The 19,865-nt window shown below is 36.9% G+C and overlaps 1 protein-coding gene across 9 annotated transcripts in view; it reads right to left on the bottom strand.

Annotated features, from left to right (window-relative positions):
• LOC131067952 (uncharacterized) overlaps positions 1–19,865 on the bottom strand; it is a 217,358-nt gene that overhangs the window by 184,234 nt on the left and 13,259 nt on the right. For 8 of the 9 annotated variants that reach the window (XM_059207457.1, XM_059207460.1, XM_059207459.1 and 5 more), the window contains exon 2: positions 1,166–1,954. In XM_059207457.1, the coding sequence (XP_059063440.1) occupies positions 1,166–1,954 (789 nt within the window). Of the gene's footprint in view, positions 1–1,165; positions 1,955–2,305; positions 2,487–19,865 lie in introns of those variants that run through there. The other variant, XM_059207463.1, reaches the window with a different exon arrangement.

Below are 19,865 nucleotides of genomic sequence, written 5' to 3'. Positions count from 1 at the left end.
TAATGTAGTCAAATTTAATATAATTTTGTTTTATTTTTATGGATTTATTACTAATATTTTTTTAGATCAAATTTATGTAAGGCAAATTTAATCAGGAATTTTCTTCCAATTTTTTTCCCCTTGCCAAACTTCATCCAAAATTTATGGTTGTCGAACACGAACTCAAACTTGAACTTGTGACATAGCTTGTGCATGCAATCAAATTAGCTTCTATTTGATTAGTTTATTGTGTATAAGCATGAAACAAGTTTTAAATCCTTAAAAATCTATATATGTCATGGCTTTTTCAATTTATTGAGTCTAGACGCTGAGTCCAAGTCTAGGTCAAAGATCAGATTCCCAAATCTGAGGCAAGTCCAGCCATACCCTACCAAAAAAAATTGCCATACAGGCATACTTGAACCCAGCGCCCGTAGCTAGTCCTGTACCAGAACCGGCAACTTAGTGGGAGGAAGCATTTCAAAAAAAGAAGACCTGTTCTACCAATGTCAAAGCACTGCTATACAGGAAAGTTTCTAGTATGAAAAGCTCGTTATCTGTACACTGATTACCTCCACACATCTCGTAAAACATCTAGTAAATATAAAGTACAAAAAATTATCATATTTACAATCCAGTATTTACATTTGATATGGATGAATTTTGTAATTATTCAAATGGTGATATGCTATTTCATTATTTTATCATCATTTCTTTTTAGTAAACTTATATTCAACAAAACTAAATAAGTATGGTGGCAAATAAAGTAGAGTTAAGGCTGCTTCCAAATAAGAAACTTGAGAAAAATCACATTTACAGAGCTTCTTTAGCATATAACTTTCCATCTCTTTATTTTCTATACAGAGCTTCTCTAGCAAACATAAATCCCTTACAATATTACCTAGAATTGGATTCAATTCAAATGCATTTTTGACAGGTTTTATTACAGTCCCAATTTCCTAAAATTAGAAGATTTTAGAAACGCTTAATTTAAGCGCACCAGGGGGAGGGGGGATTTTGATTATTCACTATGCATCTTTCCTCTATGCTGCAATGATATATTCCACAAAAACATTCAAATGCTATCAGCTATTTCAAATTTTCAAATCATACTGAAATTCTAGGTCTTCAAAAATTTGAATCTTATATAGATCATCAATATGCACAAGACAGCCATATAACTTACCTGAAGTTGAATGTAAAGATAAGTGAGCAAATCTGCTCCTCTAGGAAACTCCTGAAATGCCTTGTTAACCAAATCATTTTCAACTGGTACTGCTTCTGAAACACTTCTATACCCTGGCAACATACAAATAGCTCCAAGTGCTTGAACGTGAGTTCGTAATTCTCCAGTATGCAAATACAGCTCCAGAAGAGTGATTTCCTGTGAAACAACACTTGTGAGACAACCTGCTTCTGATGAAGAGACAGATGTAAGTTGAGGTTTTCTGTCATGTTTCTTTGAACGTCGATGAGCAACAGATGCAGGCAATGTGTTTAATGCAGCAAGATATCCTTGAAGAATGCATCTGAGAGCAATTGCAAAGGCTTGATTAACGAGGCTAAAGGGAGCAGATGATGCCAAAGCTCCCTCAGGGACAATCTCCTCCTCTGTCATACAGCACTTGCTTTTATTACCCTTAGACTTCGGATGTTTTCTGTTCCTCTTGCCTTTGACTTCATCTCCTTTATTAATTGTAAGACTTTCAACAGTCTCATCAATATTTGATCTTTTTCCTGAAAAATAGGCCACAAATTTTCCAATCTGGCAATAGATCTGACCAGCATGAGCTATAATATAAAGCAATTTTCCCAAAGCATTTGTACTAGATGTTCTGCACCAAAAACTGGAAATGCTATGGGAAGTCCTGTCAGCAGGTTGAGAAGAAAATGTGTTTGAAATGTTCTCCAAATTTTTAACAGCTGACTCAACACCTTGTAATGCATAGAGAGCATTTCTAACTAATACAAACTCCTGCAGAGAAGAGATATGTCACTGAACAAGCATTTCACAATTCTCAAGCACCAAAGGCATATAATCAATAATGTTTAACAGGAGCCCATAAGAAGCATAAATTGCATAATCAAACTTTTTAAGCATCCAACATAATGAATGCCTGACCTACACATAGTAATATACAATACTTGCGTCATTTGTCACTTATAAATATAAATCCACTCCAAATGAACAAACCAAGTTCTCCACTGAGGCAGTTGCATTCATGTGACTGTAGCCTCTTATGCAGAGGTTTGACATGAATTGTCATAGTATGCACAACTCTGAAGGAAAAAGCCAACCTATTTGTAAATGAAAAAAAAAAATTACCTCATTTTGCTTCAAAAGCACTTATGTTCATTTGACTTTGCAGCCCCTCTCAAGCAGAAATTTTAAACAAAGTAACAGCCAACTTTCACATAGTGCTTAAAATTTTCAGGAAACTGTGAATCTCATTTTACTGGAGAGGTACTTAAGCTCATTTGGCTTTGTAGCCCCTCGCAAGCAGAAAATTTAAACAAAGAAAGGGGCCATATCAGGAAACTGCGTAACTGCATATTGAGTCATCTCACAAAATATTATTGCAAGTTGCCTTTTCTACAAGCAAAAACACAAATCAAATAATATAAAATGTATGAAAAACACGAAATTCAATACAAATAGGTGACACCTAGAAGTCTTCTTTTCATATTCATATATGAATATAGCACACAGACAGAGATGTGAGGAAGGGAATCATGAAGGGGACTGAGAGATGGGAACACTTCCCTATGGAACATAGCTTGAAACTATTAAGAAGTCATCATTCACAGTGATAGATACTTTCCTTGGCACCATTCAAAATATTTTCTGAGGAAATTATGACTGTAACAATGCCACAAAAAAAATTATAATTAAGTGATGGAAAACTCTGTGTAAATGGGACAAAAACATGAGCCAAAGTGCCTATGTTCACCAATAGTTGCTGAAACGTTGCTAACAACTGGCAGAGAATATGAGAAAAAATGTTGTGTGTTCAACATCCAATGCAATGACCAAATAACAGATGCATGTTAACATCCATTACGAACAACAAAAGGACCAGTTTTTACAGAGTTAAGACATATTTCAGTAACTGTGTACAATATCAGCAATGCTCCAAAACATCACTGCAATCTGCCTAAAGCACAAGCAGAACCACATCTCAAATAATATAAATAATAATCCACAGAAACGGTAAGGCAGTCATCATTTATAGAGCTAAAAGCTTTCCTCAATGTCATTTTATGTTTTACAGCTAGATTCTAACTTCAGTAGTAATGCAAAAAAGCAAAAAAATCCCAACATACAACACAAAACAGTGCAATCACCAGCTTAAGACATGATCTAAATGTGTATACTCACCAACACCATAAGGCCCACTTATTTCTGCAACCCTTGTCCCACTCATTGCACCCATTTATGGGCGCTTTTGACAACTTCCATGTTGGCATCTTCTATTCTTATGCATAGAGGATGCCCATTGCCTTAAATTCAACAATTCTTTCACATTGGACGAAGTCCTATGTTCTAGACACAAGCCTCATGTGACTACAATACTATCTACTCAGTACGGAAATCTTCTTCCATGCAGATCATCAACTTTTGGAGCATAAATCTTCATGTGAGAAATAGTTTGGTATCAGCAACATATTTTGATCTCCAAGACACTTTATTCCTATGTGGTGTCCTCTTATTCAAAAATTAGAATCTATCCATCTTGGTATTCCCATCATGATTATCCACAGTTCACATACAATCCCTACCCCACCAGCTTCCAATTTCTAATGTTTTGTCTTAGCACCTATGGAGTGGTTCTAATTTGTTTTTAGAAATTGGGAATAATTTTCTGTAAGCACAACAAAAATATTGAGATCATTCTCATTGCAACTTCCTTTCTTTTACTAGCATTATCATTGTTATTTCAAACATACACAAAATAAATAATGAGAAGTAGAACACTCTCCTAGGGATGTCATTTCTTGTGATTATCCCCACCACTATAACAATCTCAAATACAGCCTTGGCCCAAATTACAAGAGCGCCTTATTGATTGTATGCAAAGTTAGATTAAATGATGAATTTAGCATGCCCAATTCTCGAGCAGTTTGCATGTGCCTGGCCTTATCCAATCACAACACACCCTTAGTAATCTATTAAAAAATTTAACTACCTAATGAAAATTGTATGGGTAACAAACTGTTGAGAATCAGAGTCGGCACAGACTCAACAAAACCTATCAGAATTTTTGACTTGGATTCAGAACCAAAAACTCAGTGCAGAGTCAGCAAAACTTGGCAATAAAAAACATGACATACAATAAATATTTTTTATAGTTCTTTTTATTTCAAGTTGATTTTCTGTTTTTCTCTTAGATTTAGTCAAATCTATGAATCTCAGCTGTCAGATTTGGCCAAGTCTGCAAATCAGGGCTGCAGTCTCCCCAAACCTGACTTGGACTTGGATCCCTGAGCCCTCATTGCAACTCGCCAAGTCTCAACAACATGATAAATGTTAATTTGGAAGTAATATCTGCATTATTTGTAGATGTTATTTGTGTTTATGTCTGTCCTGTTGTGACCTAATCACACATCACGCCATCCCAAATGGGGACCCCCTACATTTTAGGCCCTCTTGGTCTTTTGGTCTTAGTTTTCGGGTATTTCCGTGGCAGTCTCGTCAGTCTCTCTGCTTTGAGCGTATTTGGGGGGTTAAATTGATCAAGTTTGCTTTGAGCGTATGAGCGAATTTGGTTAAGTCTAGGGCTCATTTTGTCAATTTTAGGGTTTTTGCCTTTAGTCCTAGATTTTAGGGGTTTTTGTTAGGGTTTTCGAAAAACTGAATGTGGAATTGGAATCAGGACCCTTCGAGGAACCTCCCAATAAAATTTGAGCGAAATTGGACCAACTTTCTATTTTTAGAAAGTTCCTATTTTTAGGGATTTTACTGTGTCCCGGAATGTCCTCATTTTGCCAAAAATCAAACTTACCATTTTTAGTAATTTCTATTTTTAGTAAGTTTCTGTTTATAGTAAGTCATCCTGCATCTTGTTCTAGGCTCTAACTCTAACATTTTGAAACGTTTATATTTTTTGGAAAGTTCATTTGTGGCAGGCCCCCGCAGGTAGACGATGAAGACTGAGCATTCCTGAAGAATTTGTCTAAATCCGGAAGGTTAGAAAGCAAACAAGATCGATCAAAAATGGCTAAGTGTTGGCATCCATTCCTGAAGTGGAAAGCTCGGAAAATCATCTAAGTCAAGGAAAACACTTCAAATTCACAAATGGCATCCTAACCCGGAAATGGCCAAAATCATCTAAGTCTAGAAAATTCACCCTCGTTCCTAAAGTGGCATCCTGAATTCTAAAACATGAAAGTCACCCAAGTCCGGAATTCATGAAAATCTGTGAAATCCAGTACCAAGTGATTTTGGTGCCCAATTCCCAGGTAGGGCGCCAAAATGGCACTGCCTTGGAATTGCGTAAAGACGGAAGAATCCAAGTCCAAGGCAAAAAATCGCCCAAGGCCCAATTAGGACACCAAAAGCAAAGAGTCAGGGAGAATGTGAAATGCAATGGGCGCCAAAATGAGGAGGCCCTGGAGAATTGCAAAAAAGTGAATTTCCTTGCCTGAGGAAGAATTGCGCCAAACACCAAAGGAGGGCGCCAAAAAAAGGTATCCAAGGAAAACTAAAAAATGTTGAATTCCATGCCTAATGCAATTTGGCGCCCAAAGGAGTGATGGGGCGTTGAACTAAAGGGACCAAGGAAAATGCTTGAGGTGGAGAATTCCTTGATGGAGTTGAAACAGTGCCTAGGGAAGGATAGGGGTGCTAAAGATAACATGCCATGGAGAACTTGGGAAATGTAATATTCAAATTCCTTGACATGAAGAAATCAACGTCCTGGCTAAAGAAAAGAAGTTGAAATGACTAAGGCATGGAAAGCATGCAAATTGAAGAATTCCTTGCCGATATGGATTTAATGCCCATGGAGATGAGAAAGCGCTAGGAAGGGGTCAACGTGGAAAGCTTGGAGAATGTTGAATTCCAAGCCAAGGTCAAAATTCTGCCCTAAGAAGTATAAGGGCGCTAAAGTTGAGTTGCCATGGAAAACGAAGAAAGTTCAAATTTCCCTGTCTACTGGAAAATAACACCTAGGAGTGATGCAAGGCACCAAAATGGTTAAGGTAAGAAAAATCAAAGAAATGAAGAAATTCCTTCACAAAGTGAATTCCACGCCTAGGTTTGAAAATTCAAAGAATTTTCCAAGGCAAAAGGAAATCCAGGGGTCAAGAAAGGAAAGGAAAAGCAAGAAATCCCCTCGGTAAAAATTTTGAAATTTCCATTTTTAGACACCAAATCTTGTCAAAATTCAAAAAAATTTCCAGATTTGGACTCGTAAGAGAATTCTCTATCCACTGGACCCGGGTCCTAAATTTTAGGAAAATCTCTAAAAAATAGGAGATGGTCAAAAGGCGTGAAAAATTCCCTCCAAAGCAAGAACAGTCAAGCCAAGGAGATGAATTAGGTGAATCTTGAAGAATATTCCAATTTCCCTTCAAAATTTGAAAATTTGAAAGTTGGTGAATTGGCATGGAATATTCTAAGTATGACGCATGACTTAGAGCATTAAGAGAAATTTCCAAATTTGAACTCAACTATAAGGAAAATTCCTTTTCCATGGCATGGTGAATTGGAAAGTATGACGCATAATTAATGCAATTGCCCAGATTCGATTCCTCCAAACTTAGTAGCACGAAAGGGAAACTCTAAATAAGCATTGAGATACATTTCTTTTCTCACATGCGAATTTCAAGAAAGAAGGGTTGGAGAAGTGAAGAAAGTCATACTATGAGAATTTTTCATCATTTTCAAGGAGTTTTTCATTATGGCAGAATCAAGCAAGGCGGCTACCATCACCAGGCAAGCACAGATAAAAGCAGAGAAGAAGGGATTGCTTCCTGATTCCAAGATTGCTTCCACGTGGAAGGAGATTAGCGATACAAATTTAGGCACGTTCAACTTGGCTGCCTTCAAGATCAAGATGTTTGGAACAGCGGGGCATAATCCATCTCCTACAACTGTCAAGTTTGTCAAAAGTGGAATTGTTGCAGCAGCTGGTTTTCCTCCTACTATCCAGTGTCCACATTTGATTCTGGAATGTGCAAAGCATTACAATCCGAAGCGGAAGACAATTTCAACGTCAGATGGCAAGCTGTTGGTGACATTGACTCCGAAGTCAATTGATGAAGCCTTCAAAATTCCTTCAAACTGTTCCATGACATACAGGACTATAAATGGAGCTAAGGCAGTTTATGAAGCGGGTCCTGGCAGATGTGTGGATATGATCAATAAACAGCGGTTGCTAAAGCCTAGGCCGCATATCTCTAAAATGCCTAAGGTTCTCACTATCTTCGAATTCAAACAGGAATATGTGGACCTGATAAAGATGCTAAGCTGTATAGTGGGATGTTCACATACTGTGAATTTTGAACCATGGATGTTCTTTTACATCGGCGAAATCATTAATGCTAATGGGTTAGTGGATTGGGCCGGGTTGATTAGCCACTACTTGCACGAACAGCTGAGAGATTTGAAGGAAAGGAAGTCCCAATCCTTCTTCATGAGCTCCTATGTGATTTATATGCTTGCAAGAAGGGGAGGCTTTGATGGTTTGCAGGCAGTCGGGGTCATGGGTTGCGGGCTGGCACAGCTGAAAGTGCATGAGTGTTATCCTCAACTACATCTTCATAATACTAATTCTTACAAGCTGGTGAATGACACCCTCACTATGTATTTGACAAGACTTATGCAGAATGAATTGCACACAAGGGTGTCACCACAGGCTAGGGCCCTGGTTCAAAAATATGGAGCCACGTTCTTGCAATTTCCGAAGTTCACCTATATCAGGACGCAAGGATTCTCATATCAGTCATACAAATTGGTACTGCTTGTACTCATGAGGCAGTTGACGGCCTATGATCAATTGCAGAAGAAGAAGAAGAAGCAGTCTATTGAATTCCCAGTTGTCCTAGGTGATTAAAGCACCAGAGGAGTTGGCATTCTATCTCTTGGCATTTTACACATCCAGTGCTCAATATGATCCTTATTGGCAAATCAAAAAGGTTGTTGGAATGAAATTTATACATAAGTTTCACCTAGAAGACTATTGGGCAAGTGCCAAGGATGACCTTGAGGTTCGGAAGAAAATGTATTCCAGACTACCCCTTGACACCATCAGGATAGTTGAGATAATGCAGGTGCCGGATCAAGTGAAGGAAGATTTGGACTTGGTGCAACCAGAATTCGAAAGGGTGAAAGATCAACCCATTCAACTGTCAGATTGGTCGGAACCTGAAATTGACGATCTAGACATCTTGGCCATACCTGTTTTAAAGTTTACCAGACATTGGATTGATAGGCATATCAAAAGGTTGAAAGAGGGAAATGTCACCACCTGACTTTTCAGTTGATGGGAAGTCTGGATTCCGATAGCGAAGCAACTAAAGGATCTTCGCAAGCCCAAGAAGAGGGAGAAGTCCGGCTTGATAGAGGGAAAAGTGCTCCAAAGAGACCAAGGACGACAAGGAAGAAGGATGTCCATCGGGAAGCTTAACAGGAAGCCCAACAGAAAACCCAGCAAGAAGTCCATCAAGAAATTCATCAGGAAGTTCAGCAGGAAATGCAACAAGAAGAACCACTGCAAAAGAGAGCAAGGGTAGAAAGAATGCAGTCACCAGCAAGTTCTTCCAATGATCGGGAGGTAGAAATGTTTTCGCAAGAAAATCCAATAAATCCACCTCCGAGCAACATCCTTGACAATGCTCCAGCGCAAGATATTCTCGGCGTCAGTGCTTCACATAGACCACATCAGTCAGGAAGTCAGAGACAAGAAGTTCCTCCTCATCAGGAAGAAACTTGCCAGGATAGTTTCATGGAAGCCATCCTTGGCGAAATTGAGGAAGTATCGCAGAAGCAAGAGCAAGAGCAGATCGAAATCCATAGTCACTCCATTCCTGCTCCTGATTGGCTGATGGATAGATTAAGAAGTGAGCCGGAAAAAGAAACCGATCCAGCATGGGAGTTGGAGGAGTTGTTGAATGGATCAGCCAGCAAAGAAGAAGGCTCCCCGAAAATTCTCCAAGGTCGTGAGGGATGAATCTGGATCCAGAACCTTGTACATAGCTGAGCTTGCAGTAGATAAGGACAAGAATTAAATAAGGCCAGAAGATTATGTAATCAGACAAGTTGACCTTGGGCATGCTCCCACCGGACAGGTAATCGAAGACTTTGAAGGATCTTCCTTGGCCATGAGGGAAAAGATGCAGAAAACAAAGGCAAAATGTAAAAGGCTAAAGGAAGAAAATAAGGTCTTATGTGAATATATTAGAAGTCTCAAGCGGCCATTCAGGGAAGTAGATCCATCTTTCGTTCCTCCTTCCTCCCTCCCTAAGGAAGTCGTTGATGACACATAGGTAATCAGAGTGATGGCACAAAGTTGCAAGGAATGGGTGGAAGATGTCTTTATTGCAGCAGGGAAGTTCATTGAAGACTTAGCTCGTCTTCATTCTAGATTTGTTGCCCTTCTAAATAGGTTGGAGGTAGTGGAAGGTATGTGGGAAGACGTCCACATCTATCAAGACTTAACCATTCCGCGACTCAGGGCTCTAATGAAGATTCCAAAGCAAACACTGATTGATGGTAAGTAATCCAAGAGAATGAAATTTATGACTTTTCCCGATGGTTCTGCGCTGTTTGCTCAGGAAAGAATACCTTTGAAAATTTTAGCATGGAGTCTTCAACTTTGAAAGACTCAATTAGAAGAGTGCAGGAGGAAGTCATCAATGTGATTGAAGCACTATTCGCAAAAAGGCTCAATGAGGATGGAGTAACGGTGAACTCCTTGAAATATCAGTTACATGAATTCTTCTTCGTAGGTTCCTTTTCTAAGGAACATTTTAGAATGTTTCCTCATTTTCCAACACAATGAAGAAGGCACAACAAATGATTGTGGAAAGGGAAAACTGCTTCTCTAGGAGCAAGGAAGAAATTACCTTGATGGAATTTGACATTGAAAGTGTGCCAAGTGTCTCCATAGGAGAGCTGGAAGCCGTCATCGGTAAATTCATTGCGTATGCAATCAATGAACGGGATAATGGTCCTCCATTCTTGGACGAGAATCTTTTGACTAAGTAGTGGCGGTACATTTACTACTGGGATATTTTGACTTAGTGGCGGCCCGGTCAATGCATGAGGAATCTTTTTGCATGTAGCCGCCATATTAATGATTTTATGACAGATTCCTTTTGCATGTAGCCGTCGCATGAAGAATGATGGGCATTTATGTTTGCATGGGGAATATTTGTGGTATTTTGGGCAAATTTGATGTAATGGGGTGCATTTAATGCACGAATGGATGCCATTTTGGGCTTCTTTGAATTAATTGTATATGGGCTTAGTAGATATTAATTACTGATTCCCACCTTGTTGCATCTTGAGTGGAGAATCTTTTAGGGTGAAACCCTAATTAGGGTTTGCATGTTTTCATGGCCCAAGGCCTATATAAAGGGGTGACCCCCCTCATTTGTAAAAGAGGAGAGATTGTTTTCTGAGATTGTTGCATTAAGATTGTTGAAGTAGCCAACATAATACATTGTTCAATTTGATGGTGTATTCTTGTTCTATTTTAGCAATCTGCATGGTCTTGCTCTCTTCAGTTAGAATAGATTTTGCTTTATGTTGTTAGAAGAACTGGATTTGATAGGATTACTTGTTGCAAAGTCCGAGATCATACTTTTGGTGTGCAACTGATTGTTGCATACTGTGCAAAGTTAGCTTGAGCCTCCATTATATATGTATGCTTAACTTCGATTATCAGTGAAGATTGTTTGATTTGATGGTTTCCATTGGTACTTTGAAAAAAACCTTTACACACCCTCTGAAGATTGTGCTTAGATTTTGCATGCGTGAGCTTGTCTCCTTGTTCGTAGGATTAGATTAATCTTAGCCTAGTTTTCTAAACCCTTCACTCATTTACTTTCCGCATATTTTAAAACCCCCAAAATCCAAAAAATAGAGCTTTCATTGCAAATCATTCGAGTAGAAATCCTTGAACCCGCAAGCTTGTTAAGATCTTCTGTGAGCATACGTAAGGCCCCTTGGGTTAACAGCAAACCCATCAACTAACTGAGTCACGTCCACGCACAAAAGGAACCTTGAAATTAGCAGTTTGATCTTTCTTTGCAATCTTAGCATATGGTCTGATTTTAAATAAGAGAGAGTGAAGTGAGCGTTGGAAACTTTATTCTGTGTTCGGCGTAGTCCTTAAAAACACGTCAACATGTCCCTTTGTTGTATGTTTTTACTGGCTACTACCAAAGATTTTCCAAAAAGACCAATTAGTGACTTTAATGAGGAGATCAAGATCTTCAACAAAGAAATTGGGATCTCCAGTGGGACACCTAATTTTTCTATCGTGTCTCTCAAACAAAGGCTCAAGATCACTCAAATGATTTTGTCTAGAAACTTAATGGCTATACAGAACAGATTGCAAATGAAACTCTAGTGAATATTTAGTGAAAAGAAAATAGAAATGTGTATTGAACAGGGTAACACAGGAACACATTTCCCCACAATCCTGCAATCCCATTCCTCTGGTGTCCCAGGACAGAGGGACACGAGGGAATGTCTACCAGGAAAACTAGGGTTTGTACCTAGGACAGCATCCATGGGGGCCTAATGTCTCCAGGACAGCCAGGATCAACTGAGGCATCCCTTGACAATCTTAGAGACAGTGAAATGTCTGCTTGGAGATCTGCAATTTCTTTAATGAAAACAAAAGTACCAGTGTGCAAAAAGCAAGTGTATGATTGAATAAAACAGTAGGAAGAAAGTGTAGAACTTTTGAAAAACTTCCTACAGCTACAAGATGAATGTGTACAACAGTTGAATGACTGTATACAACTGTAGAATTAAAGAATAATGACAACATACATTTCTTAATTCATCAACAAAAAATTTGTGACCACACACAAGTATGGAAGGAAAGTTTGCAGTAGTTGAATGACTGTATAGTGCATACAACTATGGTATGAAAACATACCCCCATTAGATGACAACATACTGGTGTCAGTTGTTAGCACTTTCATCACTGGGCAATTATGTAATGTCCACAAATTGGTTTTACTGATTACGAATACTTTTTATTTTGTATAATAACCGTATGGTCTGAATTGTGTTTCACTCAGATCAGATATTCTTCCTTCATCAATTGATATGATGGTCCCTTACTCAATATGCATACTCTACTTTCAAATCTGTTGTATATGTCTGTTGCATGCATTCATATGTCTGCTGCCCTAAGGCTGCTCTAATTCTTACTGCTTTTAAGATTTTCTCTGCTTATATCTGCTAGAATATTTTATTCACTTTTTCTTGCCTTTAACTCTATCCCACATACCCTTTCTTGTACTCAGAAATCTCCCTTTAATAATCTTCTATAATATCTTCATATGAATTCGCTCAAACTACCTTAAATATAAATCTTCAATGCTCTTCATGTTTTATGTTCTAGGTCTGCTCTTAATGGGGCTGATATATCCTTTTTTTCTATCCTTTAACTGAAAAATAATTGAAGGAATATATTTACGAATATACAACATATATATAGAGGCTTACAAGACGATGTTCTAAAAAAAGAACAAACCGTTGAAGTGAAACTAAAAAGCTAAAATAAAAGAAGCAGTAGTTAAACTTAATCAAACAAACTAAAAAAATTAAATGACGAACTAAATGACCATAAAATAGAACAACTAAAGGTAACTAACTAAAAAGAATAAATTATTCTAATACCCTCCCTTAATGGTCATTGTATCAATTAACTACCCTACAAAAGACACTGCAGGTCTTTTGATCACAAACGCAAGAACACTCTACTGCTGTGGAGACCCTCCCAAGATCTGCAAAGTGTTAATGACCAAAAATAGCTGATTCCATCAGACTGATGTAACCCTCACACGTGAATTACAAAACCGTCACACGCGAATTACAGAACCGATGAGGAAAAATTGACAAACCCTCCAAAGAGAAACAAACACGATTTTAGCAAAAACCGCAAAAACTTTTGCAGAAGAGTACTGAGCACTGTTTGCTCTAGCAACTCCAAAACAGACTGCAAGATACCATGGTTGCAAATCTTCACCCCAACAACTCCAGGTGCAACCCAAAATTGACTACAACAAACCACGATTTTTGTGGGAAAAACCCTCAAACACTGAAAACAAGAACCCTCCAAAAGAGAATTCACGATTTTTGAGGTGAAAATTGAAAAACCCAAATCCCACACAAACGTCGCGAATTACAAATGATTTTTTAGGACAATCAAAATAACTAAGACAATTTTTGAAGAAAAAATCGTGAAAACCCATGAACAATTTTTTAGGAAAAAAATCATGAAAACCCCCAAACAATTTTTTTAGGAAAAAATCGTGAAAACCCTCAGATGACAAAATTTGCTCATCAAAAAGCATAGAAGGCAGACTCCTTTTCAAAACGCTCGGCAACATGAGCCTATTGCTGCTCCTAAGACCCTCCCTGATTAGATTATGCCAACAATTTCCTACAATCTCTCTTCATATGTCCAAACTAGTGACAGTAATTACACTGGACACTTTTCTTCTTCGAAGACTGCTGAGGTTGACCTTGTCCCTTTTGCTAGAAGAACTGAGCTTTACCCTTATTCATATCTGAGGCTTTTATTGGGAAGGCCTGTTTAGTGGAGGAAGAACTAGCGTTGCTTCCAAACTATTGCTTCCATCGATCCTACTGCAAAAGCTTGTTGCAGAGATCAGTAAACTTCAGATCAACACTAGTAGAAGAGATATTGAGCGTATCAATGAAATGCTCATAGGATCGGAGCAATCTTTTCAGCGTGATCACTACCATATCATCTTCCTCCATCATTCAGCATATAGCCTCCTACTAGTCACAGATCTCATTGATCTTCATAAGATGTGCCTGGATAGATGTTTTTTCATCCATCATGATAGAAAACAACATATTCTTCAAAAAGAAAGCTCAGCTCTTGTCAAATGTTTCATGAAGACCCTTCAAGAGATCCCAGATCTCTTTAGCTGTTTCCCATTAAGGCACCTGAAGGAGTTCTAGGTCTGCTCTTAATGGGACTGATATATCCTTTTTTTCTATCCTTTAACTGAAAAATAATTGAATGAATATATTTACGAATATACAACGTATATATAGAGGTTTACAAGACCGTGTTCTAAAAAAAGAACAAACCGTTGATGTGAAGCTAAAAAGCGAAATAACTAAAAAGCTAACTCTGTCTTCTAATAAAAGAAGCAGTAGTTAAACTTAATTAAACAAAAAAAATAAAAAAATTAAGAACTAAATAACCATTAATAGAACATCTAAAGGTAACTAACTAAAAAGAATTACTTATTCTAATATTAACCTTCCACTTTATTGTCTATTTATATCACTCATATGTCTCTTTACCCAAGAGACATGATCTTTCACAAAGGAAACACCTATTATCAACAAAGCACTCTTTAAAAGGAGGTCGGCCTCATAAAGAAACATTTAATTATAGTTTATTTAAACTTTCTCAAAGTGCAGTGACTTCTTGAGGGAGGAGTCGGGCTCTTCAACAAATTAGCTTATTTTTTATTATTTTAATTTTTTAACCTTACAATGAGTCAGCCATAATAAATAAGAAAGTAGACCATAACAACAAAGGAAGCCAGCCACAAATTTCTTTAAACTATATGGCAGGGCATGACAGTCCGCCCTTCCCGAAATTGATTGTCCTCAAGCAATGATAGTTTTAGCCAAATCTTTTTCAATGTGAGGATCCCTAAACTAATCCTTAGATCTCCTTGTGATATACTTAGCTTCCGTTGTGCAACTCTTATATTATCCCAAGGCATATGTCTCTATCTTTAGTTCAATGTGAATTATCTCAACCAATGATTGGAAATTTGCTAAGTTTTTAATTTTAAGACAAGTTTTCTCTCATCAATTATAATCGTAAGAAACGTCTTGGTTCGTCCTATGGATATCTCTTCAAGACAAAGCAAGAGCAAACTTCCCATATATTGAAAAGAGGATTAGAAGCATGACACGCATCTATAACCTTAAATGCAATGTTCTTTCCTAAATAAATTCACATCTCTTTTGGTTTTCTTTTGTTATTCTCATATTCTAGATCAACCCAAGGCAATAATAATAGAGATTCATGGAATAGACATGTTGGAAACGCATCAAGTATGAACTAAACACGCAGCACACACATAAAAACATGAAGCATACACATGAATATACGTAGACATAGTAAACAGCCAGATTACAATAACATTTTGACTAGCTAATTAACCTATAACAAATCATTGCTTAGTTCAGTAGGAAACTCGAAAGGGCACCAATAAACTGCCCAATCCAACTAAGCCCAAGAGTGCATCACATCCAAATCATGGCCATTCGCTTCATATCCAACAAGTGGCAAGAACGTCCAACTATGACTAGTTCATCCCTTGGGGTAATCAATTGGCCCACAAGAGGCAGGAACATCCAACTATGACTAGTTCCATCCATTGGGGTAATCAATTCATCAATTGGCCCACAAGAGGCAACAAAGTCCAACTATGACCAATTCCATCCCTTGGGGTCCTCAATTAATCACTTGGCCCACGACAGGTAAGAACATCCAATTATGACCAAGTCCATCCCTTGGGGTAATCAATTCATCACTTGGCCCACAAGAGGCAGGAACATCCAACTATGACCAATTCCATCCCTTGGGGTAATCAATTCATCGCTTGGCCCACAAGAGGCAAGAACATCCAACAATGACCAGTTCCATCCCTTGGGGTAATCAATTCATCGCTTGGCCCATAAGAGGCAAGAACATCCAACAATGACCAGTTCCATCCCTTGGGGTAATCAATTCATCACTTGGCCCACAAGAGGCAGGAACGTCCAAATATGACCAATTCCATCCCTTGGGGTAATCAATTCATCACTTGGCCCACAAGAGGCAGGAACGTCCAACTATGACCTGTTCCATCCCTGTAATGTCCCCTACTAGGTTTAGGCTTATTTTAACCATAATTAATCTATTTCAATATACTTATGACTTAAACTAAATTGATTAGGGGCAGTTCTATGAAATAAATCAGTGATATTCCATAGTTCAATCAACTAATTTATTAATGAGTAAATTATTCATCTATCATACATCCATCATTCTTAATGCAAGTGTCAACCTTTAGTACTACTTCAGTTTTAGGGAGAAGGGTTTATGTATGTTACCAAAGCGCTTAAAGACCAAATACAATAGGTTCCCTCAAAGTTTACAGATCCAAGCCCTTACCTATCTTGGGACCATGTCCTCAAGGTTTATGGGTCGCATATCCCTACCTTGTCTTGGGACTTAACCTATTGATTGGATTTAGACCGCCCATCTTTGGAAACATTTCATCCCAACTTCTTAAATACTAATAGTAGCAGCAAAAGTTATATACAAACATATTCTTCCTACTGTTTATTACCTTATGAGCTCTTTCTGATTTACAAACTAACATTGTTATTTATCTGATATTAACTTAAGAATTCTTCTGATTTATATTCTAATATATATTTGTCTGATCAAAATAAATATTTTATAATATTTATATATTTTTTATTTATTTATAGACATTATTATTATTATATACAACTGCAGAACAGTTCTCAGAAGATCACTGTAATAATTATAATTATTATATTTCCATCAATTATTATTAGATTCTTATAATTATTAAATTACTATTAATTATTATTAGATTCTTATAATTATTAAATTATGTATAGGATCATAAGCAGGTTTCAAAGATTAAGCATACATATTAAGCACGACCCTATGCATACCACCAAGGACAAGGATGTTACCACCTGAAACTTAATGACAGTTCTGATCTGTTCTATATTCCCGATTGTTCGTTGCCATGCCTTATTTTTCCTTCATAGATGTTGACTAATGAAAGATGGCCAGTAAAACATTCCAGTCCCCCCCCTGCTCCCTTGAAATAGTTCCCACGAACTCCTTATATCATGGGAGAGGAATCATTCAAAAGACATGTTTGCTTCTCTTAGGAATCGCTGCCTTTAATCCAAAGTGCCTTTTCATAATATAATCGATGAGGTTTGTTATCTCAATAACAACCATGTAACTGTTGTTAACATTAATATGTTGGTAGGACACATCTGACCTTTTTCAAAATAATTGGTTTGCTTATCATATTGTGTCTCTTGGGTTATTTAAGATTGGTGATTAGTTTGCTTGTGTAGTCATTGCCTCCCATCAGAACTTAGTAAACTACTGCCTATTATTGCTGATGATTAACATTAGACTTAACCAATTATGACTAATTATCATTGTCTACAGCTTAGGGGACAACTCTAACACCTGCAGTCCACTTAGTCTTTATTTATTTTGCAGGTTATTGATGAGGATGAAGGCAGTTTTTATATTATTTTCGTTATATATATTTTCTGAATTTATTTATTATTATATTTGTTTATAATAATAATTGTTTTATTTAGGTTATAAATAACGATCAAGGAGAGAACAAGACAATCCCTTGGGGTAATCAATTCATCACTTGGCCCACAAGAGGTAGGAAAGTCCAACTATGACCAATTCCATCCCTTGGGGTCATCACGTGACCCACAAGAGGCAAGAACATCCAACTATGACCGACCAAAAAAAAAAGAACATCCAACTATGACTAGTTCCATTCCTTGGAGTAATCAATGCATCACTTGGCCTACAAGAGGCAAGAATGTCCAACTATGACCAGTCTCATCCCTTGGCATAATCTAACTTGCTTCTTATCTCAATCATAGGACTGACACTTCTCATTACCCTTCCATGAGGGTTAATTCTCAAAACCCTTGTCCCTCTTGTGTGCTCTTCTTGGTTTAGAAAGTCATGAATGTCTCTTTACACATTACCAAGACAATCTCAACCATTACAATTGTGCCCTAGACTTATCAAAGGACAATCACGATGTTTGTATGATATTTAATCTGCCCTTTGTCTAGCAAACCCAATCCTTTGTCATATTTCGTTTTGGCATCCTGACACTTGGCTAGTAATAACTTATCCTCCCTTCTATAGTGATATATAGTTGTGATTTGCATTTGACCAACTAAGTAATAGTTATGATTTGCATTTGACCAACTAAGTAATAGTTATGATTTGCATTTGTCCAATTTGAGTGACCGACTAAGTAAAGATTTGCACTACGACCCTTGTCATTTCTTGCCACTTATTATTGATCACCGTCTTTAGGCACATTGCATAGTCAGAATCACTTCTCTGATACCAATTGTAATGTCCCCAAATTGATTTTAACCGATTACTTATAATGTATTCTGTATAATGGTTGTGTGGTATCAATCGTGTTCCACTCAGATCAGATATTCTTCCTTGATTAATTGATATGATGACCCCTTATTCGATATGCATACTCTACTTGTCACAGCCCTCCTTTATCACTTTTTGATTTGATGCAATTCTATTATGTTTTTTTTAGTTAAGCTATTAAAAATGATTGAATAAATGTTATAAAAGAATAAAAAAAAATAGACACACACACACACTTGGAGAATATAATTCAAAAGGCATTATTTTTATTTTATTTATTTTTCCTCCCAATTATGGCACATGTTGTAGGAGGAATTAGAAGCTTCTAGAGGAATCTCCACCACTTTGCATGTAACTCCCCCACTAAGTTTTTAATCAATTCACATGAGTCCAATATTGGAAAAGAATCTCTTTTTTTAATTAAATTCTCTAGATAGTGGAATTGAGGGATTTTTCTTATAAAATTGTATGCAAGTTTCAAAGAAGGGAGTTGATTATGTTTTGAAGAAAATTTCCCAAGTTTTTAGTAGAAGGATATTCTTGGTAGTCTCATTTTCGTTGCAGGATTTGTTAAGTTATTGTTTGAAAGATTTCTCTCAAGTGGCAAGGAAGGATCTAAGGAGGATAGCTGGAAGGTTGGATTCAACATTGAATTTCGATAAGCCAGGTTCTCCTCTTGTTATTTCACATTCCCATATGAGAAAATGGTATTATCCAAAATATAGCTTCTAGATCTTCCTTTATAAAATTTTCTTTTGTGATAATATTGAAAAGATAGCTTATTTATTTGTTTAATTTTTCCTTAGAGAAGAAATATCAGATCTTGCTTGCATGTGAAGGATAGCTTTATTATTTGTTTTAGAAAATATCAGATCTTGCTTTTCTTCTCTCAATTTCATTTACTAGATTGGAAATTTAAATGTAATTCTTTTCTTACATTAAAATCTTACTTCCCTGCGAACAGAAAATGCCTGATAATAAGATATAAATCTCATGTATTCATTTCTCTTTCTAAATAATCCTCTATGTTATTCATCTCTGTGAATAATTCCTTATTCTCATTTGATTTCATGAATATTTTTATTTGGTTATATACTTCTCTCTATGAATATTAGTTGAAATGAAGGAATATACTTCTCTATGAATAATCCTCTGTGTTATTCATCTCTGTGAATAATTCCTTATTCTCATTTGATTTCATGAATATTTTTATCTGGTTATATACTTCTCTCTGTGAATATTAGTTGAAATGGAGGAATATATTTCTCTGTGAATAATCCTCTGTGGAAATCTAATTATCTATTTTATTTGCTGAAACAAATCTCTCTGTTTTCTTCCTATGAAATCAATTTCCTACCTCTGTGATAATCTAATTATCTATTTATTTCTGAAGCAAATCTCTCCATTTCATTTCATTCCTGTGAAATTCTTGTTCTTATTTCATAA

This window comes from Cryptomeria japonica, chromosome 6, assembly GCF_030272615.1.
Source record: "Cryptomeria japonica chromosome 6, Sugi_1.0, whole genome shotgun sequence".
Taxonomy (NCBI): Eukaryota; Viridiplantae; Streptophyta; class Pinopsida; order Cupressales; family Cupressaceae; genus Cryptomeria; species Cryptomeria japonica.
This window is presented reverse-complemented; position numbering and strand designations above follow the sequence as displayed.